The sequence below is a fragment of the Otolemur garnettii genome, unplaced genomic scaffold (genome assembly GCF_000181295.1).
Source record: "Otolemur garnettii isolate 467f Iridium unplaced genomic scaffold, OtoGar3 scaffold00073, whole genome shotgun sequence".
Classification (NCBI taxonomy): domain Eukaryota; kingdom Metazoa; phylum Chordata; class Mammalia; order Primates; family Galagidae; genus Otolemur; species Otolemur garnettii.
This window is the reverse complement of record NW_003852468.1, coordinates 4,499,634-4,518,273: the sequence shown is the minus strand read 5'-3', so window position 1 is coordinate 4,518,273 and position 18,640 is coordinate 4,499,634. Positions and strand designations below refer to the sequence as shown.

At 48.9% G+C, this 18,640-nt stretch overlaps 1 protein-coding gene and 1 non-coding gene across 2 annotated transcripts in view; both read left to right on the top strand.

Annotated features, from left to right (window-relative positions):
* Positions 1-3,486: 3,486 nt before the first annotated feature.
* The window catches only part of PTGFRN (prostaglandin F2 receptor inhibitor), a 68,065-nt gene continuing 52,911 nt past the window's right edge, over positions 3,487-18,640 (top strand). Inside the window, exon 1 of the mRNA XM_023515471.1 lies at positions 3,487-3,789. Within this exon, the coding sequence (XP_023371239.1) occupies positions 3,741-3,789 (49 nt within the window). The 5' untranslated portion in view covers positions 3,487-3,740. The remainder of the gene's footprint in view (positions 3,790-18,640) is intronic.
* Positions 18,525-18,631, top strand: LOC111726620. Its single transcript, XR_002774358.1, has one exon. It is a non-coding gene; the product is annotated as a U6 spliceosomal RNA (small nuclear RNA).

Below are 18,640 nucleotides of genomic sequence, written 5' to 3'. Positions count from 1 at the left end.
AGTTTAACATTATAAAATTAACAAAAATAATATAAAACTCATATCCTGGGAAAATAGCCACATGGCAGCCGAAAACCGTATATTCCCTTCCTGTTCTCCCGCCCCTTCATGCATTCTTTCCAAAAATTGGGACTTTTTAAAAACGCTGCTGGACATGGGACAAATTGTTAGAAAGCGGGACTGTCCCACCAAAAGCGGGACGTCTGGTCACTCTATCTAAGAACACTTTCTCTGCCATCTCCCACCTTTTAGGGCTAAAGAAAGGGTGGGAAGGGTGGACCAGCTCTCAGGCAGAACAGTGCTGAATCCATTGCAAACAGATAAGGGCCCTCGCTATTTTGGGGTGGGGGGAGGCAGCAGCTTCTTTTTATTTATTTATTTATTTTTTTGGTCACCCTCGGTAGACTGAGGTTTCATAGCTCACAGCAACCTCAAACTCTTGGACTCATGCAATTCTCTTGCTTCAGCCTCCCGAGTGGCTGGGACTATAGGCCCCTGCTATTTTGAAGCTCGGCAGATGGGCATTCCACCAAGACCCTGTAGCCTCATCAGGATTGAATGACTGTTCACTCTTCAGGAAATGAAGCCTATCTCTCCCCACTACTCCCTTTTAAACTCTTACTTCCATTCTTTGATTTTATGATTAAATCCAAAATCAATCAGTAATCTCTGTTTTACTTTAATAGGGAAAATACACACTGGATACACAATAGGGACTATTTTGATAAAAGTGATTTTAGTGGACTGAAATACTGCCATGGAATATTCTGCTGAGATCTAGCTGAAGTAGGGGCCAGGGTCATTGGAGACTCTGTCTGTGTGGATGGGCTGGTGGAGGTGACAGAGTTAGCATACTCAGTCCCATTGAGTCTTAAAACAATCAGCAAATTCATTCATTAGGAACCTTTCACATTTTCATTCACAGAGTTAAATGATATGGTGTTTTGCCTGATCTCAGCAGGAAACCTTGTTTGGAGGAAGAATGTGAAGACCCTCACAAGGTTTTCTGGGGCAACACCAGCAGACAGACATGAGTAATCAAGAGACAATAATGTCTGATTGTTGTGACCGGCACCCCAGAGGGTCACTGAGATTGGGCCAAGGAAACCCATCTGGGCTTTATTCTCTTTGGAGGTGGGGGTGAGTCAGTTAGACTCCCTGGAGGGTGAGTCCTCCCACTCCAGGCAAGCCTAGAGACCAGCCCAACTGAGAGCAATTGGTGGGGACAAAAGCCTTACCTTTATAGAGGGTTACTCACTCTGCAAATAAATATCTTTCATAATAAAAGCATCATCAAATTCCAGAGTCATGAATTAACAAATCGTGCCAGTCTGCTGTGGGCGCTGTTTCTTTAGTGAGAAACAGATTTTTTACCCTTTGGTATTCAGGGCTATGCAAAAAGTGTGGTGGTTATGACCGACTGTCTGGAGTTATTAATTTGTGCTTATTTGTTACCACAGAAATGGCTTTTTGGTTGACTCTCATGACACAAGCAGACTGCTGGCCACCAGCAGGCTGGTCCTTCAGTCCTCATTCTGCTTGTCTTGCCTAGATGGTCATATTTATTCTTATCATTTCAACCCATTCGCCCTGTAATTTCCATGACCATGAGATGCACCATTCACTTAATAACACCTCAGGGTGGGGATGGGAAGAGGGAAAATTCCCTACCCCATTAAATATACATCTATTGTAAGCCCCTCCCTTCAAAGCTAAAGACTTACTGATCTTTCAAGGCTCAGGACACAGTCTCCCCCACTGTGGAGCTTCTTCCGGCCCTTCCCCAGGAGCAACCACTCCCCTGTGGCAGCACAACGGGCACCTTGCATGCGCCGTCACACCCACTGAGTCACACTGCACAGACTGGAAGCACCTCAAAGGCAGGCAGGGCCTGATTCATCGCTGTAGTCTCAGGACCGAGCTCTCCTGGTCCCTCTCTCAGTGCCTGCCTTTCCCAAGAAGGATTGGGATAGGAAAGGGAAGGGAATTGGAGAGAGAGTGGACAGCACCAGGAAAGCCTTAATGGCAAGCCTTTAACATTTTTTTCCAAAATATAAATTTAACCTTTTTTTTGAGACAGAGTCTTACTGTCACCCTGGGGTACAGTGCCATGGTGTCATAATTCATAGCAACCTCAAACTCGTGGGCTCAAGATCCTCTTGCCTCAGCTTCCCAAGTAGCTGGACTACAGGCATGTACCACACCTGACTCGTTTTTCTATTTTCAGTAGAGACAGGGTCTCACTCTTGCTCAAGCTAGTCTGGAACTCCTGAGCTCAAGCAATCCTGCCACCTGGGCCTCCGGAGGGTTAGGATCACAGCTGTGAGCCTCCCGGCCAAGCCTTATTTTAACCACCATTTTTAAATGTATCAGTCAGTGGCATTAAGTACAATAACATTGTTGCACCACCAGAAATGAATTTGTCTCTGAAGGGCTCCTACCTGGCTAATCACACATTTGATAGTGGAAATAAAAAACACTTGTTAGTGGGAATAATGCCATATCAGAGTAAAAGCAGTGTTGTCCCTAGTTTGGGTAGTTTCCCCACGAACATCTGTGGTTTGTTTTGTGTACAATAAGGAAAGGCTGTGGGGTGGGGTGGGGTGGGGGTGGTGGGTGCCAGCACTGCTCCTTGTATGTTTGAATCACTCTTGTGAAGTTTTAAACAAGGAGCACTAAATTTCCCCTCAACAATGTAGGGCCTTTTGTATTCAAATCAAAAGTTCAAAACTACTGTGGTGGGGGGAGAGTCTTTATTGGCAACCATGGATGTCCCTTAAAGCAATAAGCATTCAGTTGTCCTATGAAGTACTGTAGCTATTAAAATACTCACTTAAAAATTTTTTTTAATGGGTATCTTTTGGGGAAGCTGTGCTGATCAGTGCCATAGGCACCTTGCAGACAAGGGACGTGGGAAGGACAGGGTGTGGGCAGAGTCAGGAGAGCTGGGTCTGGTCTTGTCCCTTCGCTGTCAATCTTTGGGCGTCACCTCGACACTCCAGGCCTCTGTACACTGAAGAGGCTGCAGTGTATCCAGGACCTTTAGTCCCTCCAGCTCTTTCAGACCTATCTGAATAATTTTTTGCCAGGGCCATGTTCCTTGGTTGGTGGGCTGCTTAGCTCAGCATGAGAGGGTGAAGGTGCGTGGAGTCGTCTGAGGTGCGTGGGTGACTCCAGAGTGGTGGGACACTGGGTGTCCCGGGATAGGGCTAAAGCGATGCATTTCCAGACGAGCCTTTCCCTGGCCAACTTTTAAAGGTCGGAGGAAAGTTTCTTGTGGGGTGGAGGCCCCGCGGGTAGGGCTGGGTGGGCGCCGACGCCGCCTCCCCTTTAAGCGGGTGGCCCGGCGCCTCCTCCGTTACCTGGAGCGGGGAGGGGCTTGGGAAAGTTTGTGTTTGTTGCTGGCAAAGCGCCGGATGGGAGGCGCGGGCGGGCGGGCGCTGCGGTTCTTCCCTTTGGCTTTCGGGAAGCGGTCGGGGCTGTACACTCGGCGCGGCGGGCCGGCTCCCGGGCCCGGCCGGCGGGAGGCGGGCGGGAGCGCAGCGGGCGGGCGGGCGCGAGCGGAGCAGGGGCGCACGTACGCCCCAGCGCTGGGATTTATCGGCTGGCGAGGAGAGCGGAGCAGGCGCGCGGCCCAGGCGGAGGAGCGCTGACTCTGGAGCAGCCGGAGCTGGAGGAGGAGGAGGAGGAGAGGCGGCGGGAAGGAGGAGGCGGGGGAGCGTCGCTCCCGCTGGGCGAGCATGGGGCGCCTGGCGCCCAGGCCGCTGCTGCTGGCTCTCCTGGGGCTGGGTGAGTGCGCGCGGGGCTCGGTGGGGCTCGGGGGCACTGGGGACTCTGGGGGGCGTCGGCGGGGCGCGGCTGCGGCGCGCGGCCTGGGGCTCCCGCGGGGCCGGGCCGCTCCCGGGAGACCTGCCGGGCTGCACGGGCGGCCCAGCCTGGCGGGGAGCGGTCGCGGGGCCGCCCGGAGCCTGGCGCAAATCCGCCCCAGCCCCGCGCGCGGGGTGTAAGTCCCGCTCCGCCAGGCCGAGCCTCACCCCGGACATGTGCCGGGGGAGTGGCCCGTGGCCGGCTTCCCCCCAGCCCTCCCTACCTGTTGGCCGCCGGGAGCCCGGCTCACCTTGAACTCCCGGCCCGGAAGGTGCCTGCGGTCTTGGCCCGGGCGCCCAGCTCGAGAGCGGAAATATGAGCCTTTGATACGCCCCGCCATAGCCCGACCGGCCGGATCGCTCTCCACGCACGCGAACCCACGCCGAGTTGCCTTTCCTGGGAAGCGAGAGAATCCACCAACTTCCTTCTACGAAGGTCATGGGGTGGCCCAGAGCTGTACAATGGAAGTCGATGTGCCGGTCCTTCCGTCATTTTGGTCTAGATCTTCTGCCTCAGTCTTTTTTTTTTTTTTTTTTTTAGCTTTTCTTGGCGCTGTCTCGCTGCATATTCATACACAAAGACCTAAGAGCCAGGCTTCTCCAACTTTTTCTACCTGTTACTTTTCCTCCCTTGCTGTCCCCCGGCTTCCACCCTCCGGAAACCTTCCTGCCTCCTGATTTGGCCCAGTGCCCTACCCCCACCCAAGGAATCTTTAGTGGGTGTTTTTCTTTCCCCCTCTCCATTTTCCATTCCCTCCATACGCAGACACCATCTTCACGAAGATACACATGGTTATCTTCACCAGCTACGGAAATATGTTTATTAAGTGCCCACCGTGGCCCGTGAGGGCTGACCCTTAAATGCTCTGATTTTCTTGGATTCCTATGGTCAGTGTCAACCAGGACAAGAGGAATCCTATGACCTGGCCACAGGTTCTTCCAAGTCCCTAGAGAAGGCGAGTCTGAATCTTTTATAGAGCACATGGTGTGTGGTGTCTGTCCCAGCCAGGGCCCAGCTGCACACAGGGTTAATGACTCCTCTGCACTTAGGATCCAAGGGTCCCAGTGGAGGCCTTCCACAGCCTCACCCCTCCTGCTGGCACCAGGGTCCACACTGTCCTAACCTCATGATTCCTGCTGCTGGTCAACTAGCTTTTCTAGATGCTGCTGTATTATCTTCATCTCTGAGGGATTTTCTTGAACTCACTCCCTAAGAGAGCTTGTCTAGCCCTGTTTCTTCAGTTGTCACCCATGTGCAGAAAGCGTCCAGAGCTTCCACTTAGCTTGATAGCAACTCTTCTGTGGTCTCTGATCCTAGTGCTTTTAATCTTTCCCTTTCACTCTGGGACCCTTATAAGTTCTGTGTTTGTTGCAAGCTCCTGGTGATAATCCACAATTCATGGACAGTCCTCCATGAATTGGCTTGTGCGTTTTGGTCAGGGAGGGCCATGGCCTGCGGTTGCACAGGCTGTGCACTGCACAACCCTGCTGTTCAGTTTGCATTCTGTGTGAATGGCTCCCCCTAGACTTGTGCAGCTCACAACCTGTGCACCAGTGAAGAGGGTGAGGTGAGGTAGAATTTGAAAAGAATGCCCTGGAGTAACAGTGGTAATGGGGGGAGGAGGGAGATGGGGCAAAGAGAGACCAGCTGCACACTAGCGCATCCTGCCCTGGGTGGACATCTTGTGTTAACTACACAGGGAGTTGGTGGTGGCACCAGCCAAGCCAGTGTCTTTTCACTCAACAGTTCTCTGAGCTGTCAATGGTACCCGATAGCCATTCCCCCCACAGGGCCTCATTTGGTGTGGCTTCAACTTGACCTCTGGAAAGGCCTACCCATGTTCCACTATACTGATTCCTGAAACTTAATATGTTGATAAGCAAGATCCTCTTTCCTCCTGTGTTGCTTCCTGGGGATAATCTCAGTATCACTGTTCTCTTTAACCTGCACATTCACGGCCGCTCAGTTCTCTGGCTTTTCCTATAGCACAGACTGCAGCTTCTTCTTGTTCTTATTTCTACAGCTACTGTCTTAGCCTAGGTCCTGATGGTTCCCCAGTTAACAGTTTCCTCCGTTTTGGGGCTCCCACCTTTGCTCATTGGGTTCTGGGGTGTCCTCCAAGGGGATGTTGCTTCCTGTGTCCTCCCCACTCTCGTCTTCTCTTGTGCAGACCCTTTTTCTAAGGCACCTGTTTGCTCTTCTTTTCACAGGCGGTATCAAGCCTTGGGCCTCTCCTACTTCTCACCTCTTACCTGTGTATTTCCTTTTTTCCCTAAAACTGACTTCCTCCATGAAGCCTTCCCAGTTAAGTTTACCTACCAGAACTCACTCACTCTCACAGAGCAGGTTTCACATCTACTGCCTGTACCTGACCTAGCCTGTCCATCTATTCAAAATGGCGTATCTTGAGCAGCCACTCTGCCCATAACAATGTCCCAAACTGGGAGTCCCAGGCACATGACCAAGACACAGCAGCCACTCACCACTGAGTGGATGGACAGATAATAAGACTAACTGTGGGACGGAATGAAATGCCTGACTTGGATACTAAGTGCTGGTAGAAGGTAAAGAACAGAAGCCAGGCACAGTGGCTCACACCTGTAATCCTAGCACACTTGGAGGCCAAGGCAGGTGGATTGCCTGAGCTTAGGAGTTCAAGACCAGCCTGATCAAGAGCAAGACCCCAGCTCTTAAAAAGAAAAATAGCTGGGTGTTGTGGTGGGTACCTGTAGTCCCAGCTACTTGGGAGGCTGAGGCAAGCGGATTGACTGAGCCTGAGTTTGAGGTTGCTATGAGCTATCTACAGAGGGCAACAGAGTGAGACTCCGTCTCAAAAAAAAAAGAAAAAAAGAACAGGATGATTAATTTTGACTTTGGGGTCGGGGAAGGTTTTGCCAATGAGGTGACATTTGAGCTGAGTCTTGAGGATAATTAGAATTTTGTAAAATAGGACAGAAGAGGATTCTAGGCTCTGGGGGAAAGCATAAAGTGTAGATGAGTGAAAGTACACGGCTCATTCAGAAATATCACATAAGTTCCATTTAACTAGAGGGAGGAGGAGGAAATAGTAGAGGCACAAACTGAGAGGTGGGTTCGGGGTAGATCCTGCAGGTTTTGTATGCTGTGCTGGAAAGTCTGGACTGTGAAAGGGGTTTCGCTTGACCCCTCGGTGCCAGACAGCCTGTGCTTCTTTCATAAATAGCATTTATTTATTTATTTGTATAGAATTGTCTGGCCCCTCCCTTGATTATATCCCTTGGGGACAGGAATCATGTTGGTTTTGCTCACTATAGTGTCCTTATTACTAAGAGAGTAATAGCACATAGGGAATATGTGATAAATACGTGCTGTATGTGTCCCTTTTTTCTGTGGGACGTGGGTAGTCATTAAAAGTTTGCAGGGTGAAACTGACTCAATAGGGTGCTGTGTTTGAGGAGGATAAATCTCCAGCTAGTGTGCAACATGAATTGGGCAGAGGAAGGCCCGGAGATTGTGGAGAGCCATTAACATATTCTCTTTATGTTTTCTTTTTGCAACCCCATTGAAATACTGTAGTTTTTAAATGTCAAAAGCATTACATCTGTATTTAAAATTCAAATAATATAGAAAAGTCTTGTATTAATTAAGTAGGCTAAACTGCTCTAACAAACCGATTCAAAGCATAGCAGTTCAAACAATAGAAGTGTTTTTCATAACAGTGCCAAGAGGATGCTTCAGAAGGAAAGGTTGGGTGGGACCCCTGCTCTACACTTGTTATTCTGGTTCCCAGGCTGGTGGTGCTTCCACTATCTTCAACCCGTGATTTCTAAGATCACTTTGGTTGTCACCATCAGTGTTCCAGCCCTCATGAAAAGGGAAAGAGTGTGGCCTAGAATACACGGAGGCTTCATGGGCCAAGCTAGGAAGTGGCACACATCACTTCTGCATACGTGGTCTTGGAGAGACTTTAGCCCATGCCACACTAGCTGCAAGGGAGGCTGGGGAGCCATGTGCCAGCTACTAGGGAAGAAGGGAGGAACAGATGTGAGGCTATAGCTAGCCGTCTGTGAGTTATAAAGGATATAAGAGCTAAGGAAAAGTGGGTCCACCCTCCTGCCCAGGCACAGCCAGACCTGTATACTGTATGTGCGTCTGCATACTAACTACTGTCTGTTCCTTTCTCAGCTCCTTACACAGCACTGTAGCCTACAGGCACAGAGTAAGAATGGGACTATTTAGAGCCCAGATCAAGTGTCAGGCTCTTAGATACATTCTGTTAGTTATTCTTCGTAGCAGCACTTGGAGAAAGTCACCATGTCACTTTTATTTTCTCCTTATTCCGGATGAGGAAATTGAGGAAAAGTTAAACAACTTGTCTGGAGTCAGACAGAAACTCCATGGCAGAGCCAGGATTTAGTCTCAGGACTCCATTCTGCCTCTGTTAAGGAAAAGTGGGCCGATGTGCTGTGCATTACTTAATTGTGGTTTAGGCAGAGAAAAGATGGTAGTGGTTTGAAAGTAAAAGTGGGGTTACAAATAGGGGACCCAGGGTGAATGCAGCCAAGGGACAACTTCTGAAGGGAAGGGCAGTGCCAGCATGCACCTCGAAGGCATGCCCCCAGCAAGTCAGCACACCTGCTTTGAGGAGAGGGGAGGAAATGCAGCCACCTCCAGAAAGCAACGAAGGAAGAGGAGCCCTGGTGAATCCATCCAGCTTTAACAGTCTTTGAAGTGCTTTGGCCTTCAGAGATTCCTTGGCACTCATTTTAGCCTTGTTAACAGAATTCCTGTATCTGCCAAGCTGATTAATGCCTGCCCTGGCTATAATTATTCTTATTAGCCTGCTGAATAGAAACTCTAGTTGTCAGTGATCATTCCTTACAAGGCAGTTGGGCTAGTCGGCATTTATATGGCTATTTTGTTCTAGTGATGAGCTGCTGAGCTGATTCTTTCCCCCCTGTAGATTGAATGTACATGTTCGCATTGGCACTGTGTCTGGCAGTTAAATAAGGTGTGTGCTTGTCTGTTGGTGTGTCTGTCTCACTTGATCGAATGGAAGTTGGGGGGAAGCTGTCAGGGCAGTTTATAGCTATTCAGTTTAATTGCATTGGTTTCTTAAAGCCAGGGTTGCAGGGTCATTTGACTCTGCTTTGGGAAAATAACTTAAACTGGCAAAAATTCTTCATAATTTATCTTCTGGAAAAGGCGAAGTGCTGCAGTTGGCACAGTGAGTGGTTTTTTAGATCTTGGACTATTTCTCCCCACACCAACTGTAGTCTTTGGGAAGCAGAATTAGACCCAGTAGTTAACACTGTCATGTCCCAGCAATGTGATTTCCAGGAGACTAGTGGTCGTGGCACTGTGTATACATTTGTGTTCTTCAAATGCTGATTTCTTCACAATACTCTCTAAGTGTTTGTGCTAGATTATGGGGTCGCTAAGCAGCATGATTCAAGTTTAAGTATGATGTTCTGGGACCTTAATTGCATCATGTTTCACACCTTTATAGGCAGCTGGAACGTGAAAGCATTTACATCACTCAGGATATTTCAGGGCAGTGGAGAAATACTGTATGGCTAGTGTGGCTCTGTCTAGGATGAATTTGGCTGAGAGTGATGGAGAACGGAATTGTGCTTAAGGGTTCAGGGCACATTTCAGAATGGGTGCTAGCTCGGAATCTTAATGAAACAGAGTCAGAGTGCAGACAGATGGATTACTTTTTATACCTTAAAAGTGACACCGAGCCAAGAATTCCTGATAGCAGCTCTTCCTTGCTCTTATATAGAGCTGGTCGGAGCAGAAGTTCCCAGCATGTGGGCCATGGTAAGGGACTCTTATGGTTTTCAGGTGGGTTGAAGGCATGTCATGCTATTGATACCCATGGGTCAGAGGCTGCCTCTTTAAGCCCAAGGGCTGTTTACCCAGAGAGCTATACAGTTGTCATCCTTTCCCAGGTGTGCTATCATTTGACAAAGGTCCGCCGCTTTCTCTTTCACTTCTGAACCACAGTCCTGTAGCCCAGCCTTGGGGTAAGCTGTTTGCAGAGGCAAAGTGAGAAGCTAGGTAACGTGGCTTCTTTAGTTAGGTAACATTTTTTATTCTGCAAATATCAGGCAAGTGCCAGCTACTACACACCGGGCATTGTTCTGAGCGCTGGGGGTTCCAGAGAGGACAGAGCAGACTCTGATCTGCCATCAAAGGGTGGGACAGCATGTTCTACGTGAGAGTCGGAGCTGGCCCTATAAGGTGGATGATGAGAGGAGGGTGGAGGGTAGGTTCCTGGGGATGCCTGCAGTTAGGGCACAGGAAGTGGGAGGGAGAGTTTTAGAAGGGGTGGCCAGAGGGGTGGGAGAAGAACCCGGAGAGTGCCCCGGCAGAAGCCAAGCAGAGGTGGATGTGAGTGGGCTTGTTGGAGAGCGATTGGTCAGATGCTGCTGGACAACCAGAAGGATAAAGACAAGAAGGAGCCCTTAGATCTGGACACTGTGAAGTCTGACCCAACAGCAAATAAAGAAGGAGAATCATGGAAGTCGAGGAGAGAGTGAGTGGGGAAGGACTCTGAGTCAGAGACGATCGCTCGCTTTTTAGATGGTACCAAGTGAAAGCCCTCCAGGAAGGTGGCAGCTCAGGCCCTGGCAGGACCAGACCGACTCCAGCAGTATCCAGGTGACTCAGCACGCCCACAGGCCAGCTGGGAGACACCGGGGCAGGGGCAGGCTGCAGGGAGGTGAGCAGGCTCTGCTGCTGGACCTGGGCCACAAGGAAGGAAGAATGGTGGGGTTGGGGTGCAAATAGAGCCCTGGACTCGGGGAGTCAGGGCGGAGGGGAAGTGGGGGGAGCCGTGGTGTGAGATGCAGTCTCTGCCGTGCTCTGAGCCCTGCAGCCCCCAGAGTGCCTGCAGACATGCTCGTTACAGGTTATCTGCCCGTTCCCTTTCCCTCTCCGCACACCATTACAGTCTCCCCGGTGCCCTCTGGATGTCGTCTGTGCCGATGGAGGGAATTAACTCACTCTCTGATCGCTGCGTTAGGTCTTCAGCTGTTAGGTAGAATCTCCAGCACGGGGACCCTTTGCCACTTTATAACCCATCTTTCTCCCATTCACATCAGCTAAGAAGATTTTAATAGTTTTCATTACACATAAACCATTACATGTGTTTTCAAAAACTACTGCTCTTTGTACCCTTCCTGTCCCTCACTCCACCACCCCAGTTACAAGAGAAAAAACAGAGTTGAGGCTTGGGAATTAGCCCTTCACTTGAATCCTACCACGTGCTTTGGACAAGCTGCTGCTTTTTCTTTTTGTATAAATATGAGATGCAGGTGCATGTATAGATTGTATGGTGTCACATCAGGGCTTTTGGGGTATCCATCACCAAAATAAGGTACATTGTACCCATTAAGTAATTTCCCATCATCGCCCCTTCCCCGTCTCCATTGCTTATTGTTGAACTCTGTGTTTATATGTACACACTTTTAAGTGCCCACTTATATAGTGAGAACATGTGACGTTTGACCTTGTGTGGTCTGCCTTGGTTCCCTAAGATTGTGTTCTCCACTTCCATCCCTGTTGCTGCAGAAGACATGATTTCATGTTTTTTTGTGGCTGAATACTATTCCATTGTGTATTTATACCACATTTTCTCTATCCGATCATTCATTGGACACTTAGACTGAGTCCACATCTTGGAACTGTGAAGACGAACAAGTTTCTTCACCTTTTTGAACCTAACTTTCTACCTCTCTGAAACAGATCTTGTGTGGGTCTGTCATGAAGATTAAAAATAACATATCTCAAAAAATGCAAACATGAATGTATGGAAATTCCTAGAACTCTGCCACTCCAAGTTTGGTCTGGCAGCACCCGGAGGAATCTAGGGTGCAACCTGCTGAATCAGAGTCTGTATTTGAACAAGTTCCGCAGGGGATTCAAATGCATGCTAGAGTTTGAGAAGCCCTAGTCTGGAAGAGTGCTGGGCTCACATTATTTGGTAGCCTGGGCTTTCTCCATGAGAGTCAAGCAAAGCCATGGTCAGAGTCAGAACTGGAGAGAGTGGGTAGTGCTGGGTGTTCTGAGAATATGGCAGGTGTTCTGTTAGTGATGAAGGCTGGGGGACTGAGCAGGTCTGTAGTGGAGGCAGTGGGTATGGTTTCCTGGCTTTATCCCACCAAGTTGGCAGTCTAGGAGGGATGACATCATGTGGTCTGTCCATGGGATGAGGGATCAGGGAGCTGGTGAGAACATCATGGGAAAGGTTGGCCAAGGAATCCAGGTGGGAGAGGCAGGTGAGTGGGACTTTAAGGCCTGGTGCATCTGCAGAAGGTGTGAGGGGCTGGGGGACCTGCTGAGGGGAAAAGCAGTTTTAGAGGCGCACGGGAGTGGGTGGTCTAGGAAGGTAGGAGGTGAGAGTCAGGAGAGGTAAGGTCTGCGTCCAGAGTCTTGGAGGTAAATTGCCAAGGGGTGATAGGGTGGGTGACCTTGTAGGCAAATGAGCAAAGCACTTCCACAGAGTTTTTCCCCTTCTGCCATTTTAGCCACTTTGGCTCTACTATCTGATTGGGTTGGGCCTGAATAGATTAGGAGACAGGAGCTTGACGTTTTAAAAGCATTAGCCCAGGTGTTGTGGGGAAAGGGCATAACTGTGACTAAGGTGCACTGGGTTGGGGAGCAGGTGTGCTGGGGAGGAAGCGCTGTGAGGGCTGTTTCCTCCCTAGGAGACCCTGCCTGCCTTTTCTGTGGCATTCGCTGTGTGCCAGGCCAGGCACTTCCCGTGTGCCAGCTCATTTAGCAGGCTTCATAACCCCGCGAGGTAGCTGCTGTCATCACCCCCATCTGACAGAGGAGGAAACTGAGTCACAGAGAGGTGAAGCAACTTGCTCAAGGTAGCACTGTCGGTGCCAGAGCTGCCAGGATGAAACCCAGATGGTCTGGCTCCAGTCTGGGCTCGTAACCACAGCGCTCTGGCTTCCTGTGTTAGCTAAATCATTCAGAGTCAAAATATATCTTTGAAAATAAGGGGAGGAATTGATATAATTAGCTGAATGTGACAACATTTGTTTCCTTGTCTTTTTTTTTTTTCCTGAGACAGAATCTCTTTCTGTAACCGTGGGTAGAGATGGCATCACAGCTCACAGCAACTTCAAACTCTTGAGCTCAAGCGATCCTCTTGCCTCAGCCTCCCTAGTAGCTGGGTCTATAGGCTCCCACCACAACACTTAGCTAGTTTTTCTATCTGGTCTCAAACTCCTGCGCTCAGGCAGTCTGCCCGCCTTGGCCTCCCAGAGTGCTGGGATTACAGGCGTGAGCCACCACACCAGCCTTGTTTCCTTGTCTTTTAAAACAGGCGGCTTGGATTCTGTCTTCCCTTGTCCTTCCACTTGTCTGTTTTGTGACCTTGAACAAGTTGCTGAATAGCTCTTAGCCCCTGCAAAATAAAGGTTGGGCTGGCTGATCCTGGAGGTCTCCCCTTCCAGCTCCAGAACTCGGAGTGCACACAGACCCCTGCTGTTGGCCATATGGGCCTCTTGGTCCAGTCCTGGCTTCCCTGGCTCCTTGCCCGTCTTCCGATCACTCCCTGTGATGTCTGCAGCCTGTGCCTGTAGTCTCTCACCTGCCTGGCACCAACTCCAGAGGACTCTAGGAATTCTTTACTGTCTTATCCTTGTATCAGCAACTACTTCCTCATCCCAGCCTATTTCCTGTGCTGTGAAAGGAGGGATCTTTCCTGGTGCTTCTTTAGGGAACAGAGGTGTCCCCACTACCAGGCTAATGGGGCTTTCAGACAGACATCTGATGAAAGTCACAGAAATGCTAAAACCATTTCTAGAAGACAGACTATTTCTTATTATTACTGATTTTTGTGTAAGTTTTGATCAAGGATATTAGCCATGAGTAAGTTGGACTGAGTAAGCAAGCCTTAAACTTCAGAAATGTAACTAGTATTTCCTTCAACATTTAACCTTAAGTCTAGGGAAGAGCGTGGTAGACGGTTTCATTCCACGGGTGGTCCTTTTCGTAATAACCCCAGATCAAAGAGAGCATAGACACAGACATCTCTGGATGCATCCAAATATTGGCACTGCTTTAGATTTTGTGCCCTCCCTGAAGGGTAGAAGATTTGAAATTCTGACATTACCAAACAGCAGACTTAATTGGCTAAAAGAAAAAAAAATGTGTTCCTAGTATTTAGGGATTTTCTTCCTTTTCATTGCTTTGTCTAAAAGGGGAGGGTTTAATGATGCTGGATTAAAAAATACCACTGATGGAAAGGGTATGTTCTAGAACACCTGCTTCTCATTGGGAGAAGTCAGGTTGCTGACCTCAGTCCTCACTGGGACTGCTGCCCAGCCCTCCCTGGCTGCTCTGAGGTTTCCGTAGCGCTGTTGCTAAGTCCGGTGATGTTATTGCACTTGCCTTGGGTGCAGCTATTTCTAAGGCTTACCAAGAACCCTCTATGAGAGAATTCTGGGGCATGCTTGACATAGCTTGCTATCTTGTGCTATTCCAGAGACGAAGGGGCAGATAGTGTTTTGTAAATGCACTGCCCCTGTGGGATACTAAGAGCAGGACATGTTAGTGGATTTGATGTCTGTCTGTGTGCTTGTCACTTTGCCTGTGTTGCAATCAGGGGGTAAAACCGCTTTTGGCACAGCTATTCAGTTTCCCATTTTCTGAAAGCTGGCACATCCAAATATTTTCTTATTTATTAGAAGATGTTATAGTCCATCATCTTTGATTGAGAAATCGTTACAGTAAGCTCAGTAAGTTCCAAGTTAAGACCATATGTCTTTTCTATCACACTTAGATATTAGGGAAAAAAAACCATGGGGCCTAGCCCAGATCCTGGCACAGAGTGGACAAGTAGTCACATGTGTCGAGGTGAGCACAGCTGTGACCCCTGAGGGATTAAGCTATGTCCAACTCTACCTTGCAATGCAGTCCCTTCTTCCTTTTCTTTGTGGTCTTATTTTTCAGCACGTCTGCAGCATTTAGGGAATACTTACCATGTTTCTGACCCTGCAAGATTGCAAAAGACTTAGGAAATGGAATCCAAAGTGGAAGAGAATCAGTTATTAACTGACAGTGGAATGGATTGTAGGTGCTTTTCAAGGGTCCGGGCGAGTGAGTTGTTAGATTGCTTTGCATATGGGCTGTCAGAACTACAGGGATGAAACGGAGGCCGGGGGCTGTTATTATGGAAAAGCTCCCTGAAGCGGGAAGGGTTGGAGAGTAGAGAGCCCGGAGCAGGAAAGGCACTTCAGGTATGAAAATGGCCAGTTCATTTTCTCAGGTGGGAGTCACTAAATGCATGCAGGTTGATGTCCCATTTGGGGATTAGGTGACTTAAGCTGGAAAAGTAAGAGAGACCTCGGGGTTGTGGATATTAAACTCTGGGGGTGGGGGGAGCCTGGTGGAGAGGAAGAATGTGAGCAAAGTCACCCTGGAAGGTGTTGGCAGCATTGTCAGCGCCCACAGAGCAGCTAAGAGCTGGCCCGCGTGAGGCTGGTGAGGTCTGCTGTGGCTTACAGGAAGCTAGCCTGCTAAATTAAGGTGATAAGTCAGACCATAATCTTATTTTTGGTTGTTTCCTATAAGGAAAACAGCTCACAAAACAATTACTGATGTTCCCCTTAGGTAGTTTATCAGAGCATTTCTTCAAAGGACTGTATCACCTGATAAGAGACACAGATAAGTTTTAGAGGAAGGATGGGGAATTTTAGCTGGTTTTCTATGGAAACGAGGTTTAGGCAATCATGTGGTCTATTCATCAGAGTCCCACTTTCATAACAATTTATTGCACAAACAAATTTCATCCGCAACATCAGTATGAATCCCAGGAAGCTTAGTGTTGTACCTGGCTCATAAAATAAGTAGAGATGGTACTTCTGTTAGCACATGTCTGGAGGGTCACAGAGGGGGCCAGGTGTTATACACTGCCCAGCAGCACATTCCAGCACTGAGTTAGCTCACACCACAGGCTTGGAGGTAGTTCTGCAGCCAGGAGGTGATGTCCTAGGAAAATGCAAATAAGGCGAGTTCTGTTTTCTGTCCACTGTGTTTAAGGCCTCAAGAGTGTGGACACTGAGCACCTGCTCAAGTTTTGATGCCTCCTCTTAAAGGCTTTTCAAATATCCCTCCCTTTATGCCTTTAGGAGTGGCTAGAAGATAGATGTGCACGTTGCCTTTCTTTCTTTTTTGAGACAGAGTTTCACTATGTTGCCCTCAGTAGAGTGCTGTGGCATCACAGCTCACAGCAACCTCAAACTCTTAGGCTTAAGCAATTTTCTTGCCTCGGCCTCCCAAGTAGCTGGGAGTACAGGTGCCCCCCCCACAATGCCGAGCTATTTTTTTGTTGTAGTTGTCACTGTTGTTTGGAAGGCCTGGGCCGGTTTTGAACCCGCCAGCTCGGGTGTATGTGACTGGCACCCTAGCCACTGAGATACAGGCGCCGAGCCCACATTGCCTTTCTTTGGTTTATATATTTACATATTATATATTCTGGTTGCTTGATTCTTTGGATTTCAAGTGAGTTCCGACTTCCTCAGAGGGACGAGGACACCCACCTGCTGCCCGTAGCAAAGGCCAGCCTCTGCCAGCTCCCTGCAAGCTTCCTCTGAGACACACTCCCCCAGAACACAGGGTTGATGATGGTCCGTTTATTAGAATGCATGTGTTGTCTGTCTCACTCCAGGCTGCAAGCACCTCGGAAGAAGGACCAGGTCTATTTTTGCCAAACTCAGTGTATAGGAACTTGAATCTTTGAATAATTGAATTAATGTATGGGTTTAGAAAACACCTGTAATATAGATGATATACACATATACGAGATACACATATGTACTATACACATATATGATACTCTGCATGCTGTAAATGATACATATAATACCTATGTAAAATATCTAAAATTGTGGGCCTTAAGTCATGAAGGGAGCAGAAGTTATCTGTGTGTCCTTACTGTCTTTCACTTGTGTGCTTATTATCTGTTTTTGTTTCTATTTTGGAAAGAATTGCTTGCAACTTCATTTCTGAGAGGTTTTTGTGGTAGAGAAGGAGAGAATGGAATCCACACATGAGAAGGAAGGGGGGACAAAGTCTGCATTCTTCCTCTTGTGGGTTTTCTCCGTTCTTTCCTTGGCAGCCTGTGTGGAAGACGAACGGCTCGTGGGTTCTCACTATTGTCTCCCCTCTCCCTCCGCCCCTTCCTCCCTTCCTGGGGTTGACACGACCTCTCCCATCCCCAAATGACATCTGCTCCTTTCCTGGCTTCTTCCTGGTCGTGCACAGTCTAGAGAAGCAGACCTCTTCAGTCTCAGGGCGTGCTTCAAGCGCCTTGTGGCCGGGTTTGTTCAAACCACAGACTGCCTGCGTGTCATCACGGTTCCAGCAAACTGCCTGTGTTGAGCCACTTCTGAAGGAAGGGGCAGGGGCGCTGCTGCCTGTGGTATGTGCCCCTTCTCACTGCCCGGGTCACTGTTGTCTACCCCGAGCCAGGTATATTCTAGAGCTTGGGGCCCATGAAGGCCCAGACACAGCCCCTCAAATCCTGTAGCTGCCACTCTAAAGGTGGAGGTGTGACATATACTCAGGAAGAGAAGTGCCATCAAAGAAGTATTCAAGGATCCTTAGAGACCCCCCCCCCCAAATGCCAGACATTTAGAGAGGAGGGGAGTCATCGGGGCACTGTAGGCAGAGGTGCTTTTGCAGAAAATGTAAGAAATCAGCCCTGCTGCTCTGCACCTGTTCGTCTCGTCACCATGTCTCCTCTCTACCTGTGCATTTTCAAAGGCTTTAGTGCCACGTCTGCACTGGGAACCTTCTGTAAGGAGCCAAAGCACCCAGGAAGTTGGCTTTTACTAGCCCCAGATTAGAGCAGAATACAATTGATGTGGTGCAATTTGGGGTTTTTGATACTGACGATGTGTCCCTTCCTGAGGTGTCAGAACTGGTTTCAGCTAATGCTGTGTGTCACGGCAGCTCCAGCCACAGGCTCCTCACGTCCTGCGATGAGCTTGGCGAATACCTTTTTTTCTTTTTTGAGACAGAATCTTACTCTGTCGCCCTCAGGAGAGTGCCATGGTGTCATAGCTCACAGCAACCTCAAATCTTGGGCTCAAGTGATCATCTTGCCTCAGCCTCTTGAGTAGCTGGGACTACAGGTGCCTAGCACAAATGCCCAGCTTTTTTTTTTTTTTCCAGAGACAGAGGTCTCCCTCTTGCTCAGAGCTGGCCTCGAACTCCTGAGCTCATGTGATCCACCTGCCTCTGGGACTGCAAGTATGGGCCACTTTGCCTGGCCCACGAAGAGCTTTTTGAAAGTTCATTGATGACAGGTTGTTTCTGAAGCTAACAACATTAAGTAACTCCTCTTAACCCACCTGGTTGATGATCCAAATATCAGTTCTGGCTCTACAGTTCCAGAAGCTTATTGAGATAGGAGTGACCACTGCCATGGCGTCAACTGGCATGTTGCTGGATGGGGGCTGTGGTGAGAGGCTGCCAGGGTCACAGACCAGCAAGGGAGGCAGATGAGCACTCAAGCTGCTGGTGATGGTGGTGGTAGGTGAGCCCCCCTGAACACGGCTTGGGCATCAGAAAAGGCTTCAGGAAGCTGGACTCATTTGAACTTGTTAAGTCTTGAGGATCAGAAGGGTTTTTCGGTGACAGAATGGGTGGGTGTGCTTGCTTCAGCAGCACATATACTAAAATTGGAATGATACAGAGAAGATTAGCATGGCCCCTGCGCAAGGATGACACGCAAATGCGTGAAGCGTTCCATATTTAAAAAAAAAAA